General features: G+C 46.5%; 1 protein-coding gene across 1 annotated transcript; it reads left to right on the top strand.

The window, feature by feature from the left end:
• The first annotated feature begins 522 nt into the window (after window positions 1-522).
• On the top strand, window positions 523-1931 carry LOC123495160 (uncharacterized). The gene is made up of 2 exons (XM_045232018.2): window positions 523-1013; window positions 1106-1931. The coding sequence occupies exons 1-2, from the start codon at window positions 654-656 to the stop codon at window positions 1388-1390; spliced, it is 645 nt and encodes a 214-aa protein (XP_045087953.1). The 5' UTR covers window positions 523-653; the 3' UTR covers window positions 1391-1931.
• The last annotated feature ends 305 nt before the right edge of the window (window positions 1932-2236 follow it).

The raw sequence follows: 2236 nt of genomic DNA, 5'->3' as shown, positions 1-2236 counted from the left end.
TCCCTTCTCCCTCTCCTCACAACGCCTCCTCCTCTCCAATCCCTAACCCTAACCCTAAGCCGACGGCGCCGTCGCCCGCGGCCTCTCCCCCTCATCGACGGCGCCATCTCGTCTGAGTATGAGCTGGAGGAGCACGTGTACGTCAGGGACGCAGCAAGGCCAGCACACCATCGCTCCCGCCTTCCCTGGTTCCTCGCCGAGCGCCACCAAGAGGAAGAGGTAACCTGGCTGTAACCTGTAACCCTCGCCGAACTGAGATGATTCAGTGCTAGAGACTTAGATAGGAGATCTGGAGATCTAGGTTTTGAACAAGAAACTTTTTTCCCACTAAGAGTTTCTGAATTTTCTGAACTAATGTAAGAGTTTCAGGAGATGTAGTGTTTCAACAGCAAACTTTAGTCAAGAGATTATACTGACAAGTGACAATAGTTTCTGAAAAAATGCTTGATTGCGCACTATTGCTAGATGACCATATGTTTGTTTGCACTAGTACTAGATGATTTAACATGTTTGGTCAGGAGATGTAGTTCTGGAGAGTAGACAGTATGTGCCGAACAAGGTTTTCTATGCTACAACAAGAAGAAGATGAATTATTTGCACTTGATGGTTGATGTACTGACTGTGGATATTATGTGTTGTTTTTTTTGTAGAGAATGGTGAATGAGAAGGGGAATGAGAAGGGAAAGGGTGTTGGTAAGGAGAATTGGAAGGCCAAGGGTGCTGGTAAGGAGAATGGGAAGGCGAAGGCAAAGAAAAAGAGCTTGAATTACCTAATTAGGCAAGATTCGGCGCTGCCTCCACCGGTTCCGAGGAAGAAGAACAAACCTAAGGTGCAGATTAGGAAGGCGAAAGACTTTCCCAATGCCCCAATGGGAGAGTTGATTTGTAGCTTAAAAAAACACCCTCCGCCTCCTCCGCGTCTCCCCGACCGCACCGGTGCCGGCGTGCGTGCCGCGGAAGCCGCTGCCTCCGGCTCCGCAACCGGCTCCGAGCTGCCTCATGCATCTACTATTGTATGAGTGCTTTACTTGATGCTTGATGTAGCCATATTTCCATATAACCATATAGTTGTTGTTTTCCTTATTTGTGCGCTCATGTGTGTTAGGTGGTAGAGGACGAGGAGAAGGAGGAGGACGACGAGGACGAGGACATGGATGAGGACAAGGACAAGGAATATGAGGAGCATAATCTGTTTGTGGTTCCTCCATTGCAAGCGGGTGTTGATATGTCGGATGATGATACATCAGATGGGTATAAGGAATCAGCTGATGAACTAGAAGGTGACACTATGTCCGAGGAATCACTTGTGCATGTTGTCTCTAGTGAGGAGGAGGCAAGAGAAAGGAAAAGGAAAAAAGAACAAGAGGCCAAGAGCCAATGCTCCTGTTAGGATGTCATCCGATGTTTGGGCCCATTTTCACAAGGTCAGGGAGCCATGTGAGAAGACTAGAGAGATTGTGTTGAAGGCTGTTTGTAATTATTGTATCAACAAGAAGTATGCGTATACGCAAGGTGGCAGCACCTCAAATATTGGAAGGCATCATTTAAAATGTAAGGGTTACAAGTCCAAGATGGTTACAAGTACGAGGTTTAGGACTGAGATCAAAATCGTGGAGAAAGAGTTGGCGGCCTTGTATGACAAATGTGTTGCTCAAGATAAGCAAGCTGGAAATGGACAAAGTTCATCTTCCTCTGCAAACATTCCTAGTATCCCGGTTCAAGCTGGGTACGTGTCCTTCTTATCGTCCCGTTCAACAAGAATATCAAAGAGTGAGTTGAGGAACTACTTAGAGGATGAGGTTGCCCCTCGCAACAAGGCTCTTGATCTTCTTGGTTGGTGGAAAGACAATGCTCCTAGGTACCCAATTATGGCCAAGATAGCCAGGAGGTTCCTTACTATCCCGGTTACCTCCGTGTCTTCGGAATCTACCTTCAGCACGATGATGTCTACTACTCAACCTTCTTCTTGTAGACGTTGTTGGGCCTCCAAGTGCAGAGGTTTGTAGGACAGTAGCAAATTTCTCTCAAGTGGATGACCTAAGGTTTATCAATCCGTGGGAGGCATAGGATGAAGATGGTCTCTCTCAAACAACCCTGCAACCAAATAACAAAGAGTCTCTTGTGTCCCCAACACACCCAATACAATGGTAAATTGTATAGGTGCACTAGTTCGGTGAAGAGATGGTGATACAAGTGCAATATGGATGGTAGATCTAGGTTTTTGTAATCTGAAATT

This window comes from Aegilops tauschii, chromosome 7 (genome assembly GCF_002575655.3).
Source record: "Aegilops tauschii subsp. strangulata cultivar AL8/78 chromosome 7, Aet v6.0, whole genome shotgun sequence".
NCBI classification, from domain to species: domain Eukaryota; kingdom Viridiplantae; phylum Streptophyta; class Magnoliopsida; order Poales; family Poaceae; genus Aegilops; species Aegilops tauschii.
This window is presented reverse-complemented; position numbering and strand designations above follow the sequence as displayed.

What these genes read in the sequence shown, in the direction of transcription:
- LOC123495160 (XM_045232018.2), top strand. Translation starts at nt 654, where the DNA reads ATGGTGAATGAGAAGGGGAATGAGAAGGGAAAGGGTGTTGGTAAGGAG. An exon ending in TGCCTCATGCATCTACTATT is followed by an intron (nt 1,014 to 1,105) that starts GTATGAGTGCTT and finishes CATGTGTGTTAG; the next exon opens with GTGGTAGAGGACGAGGAGAA.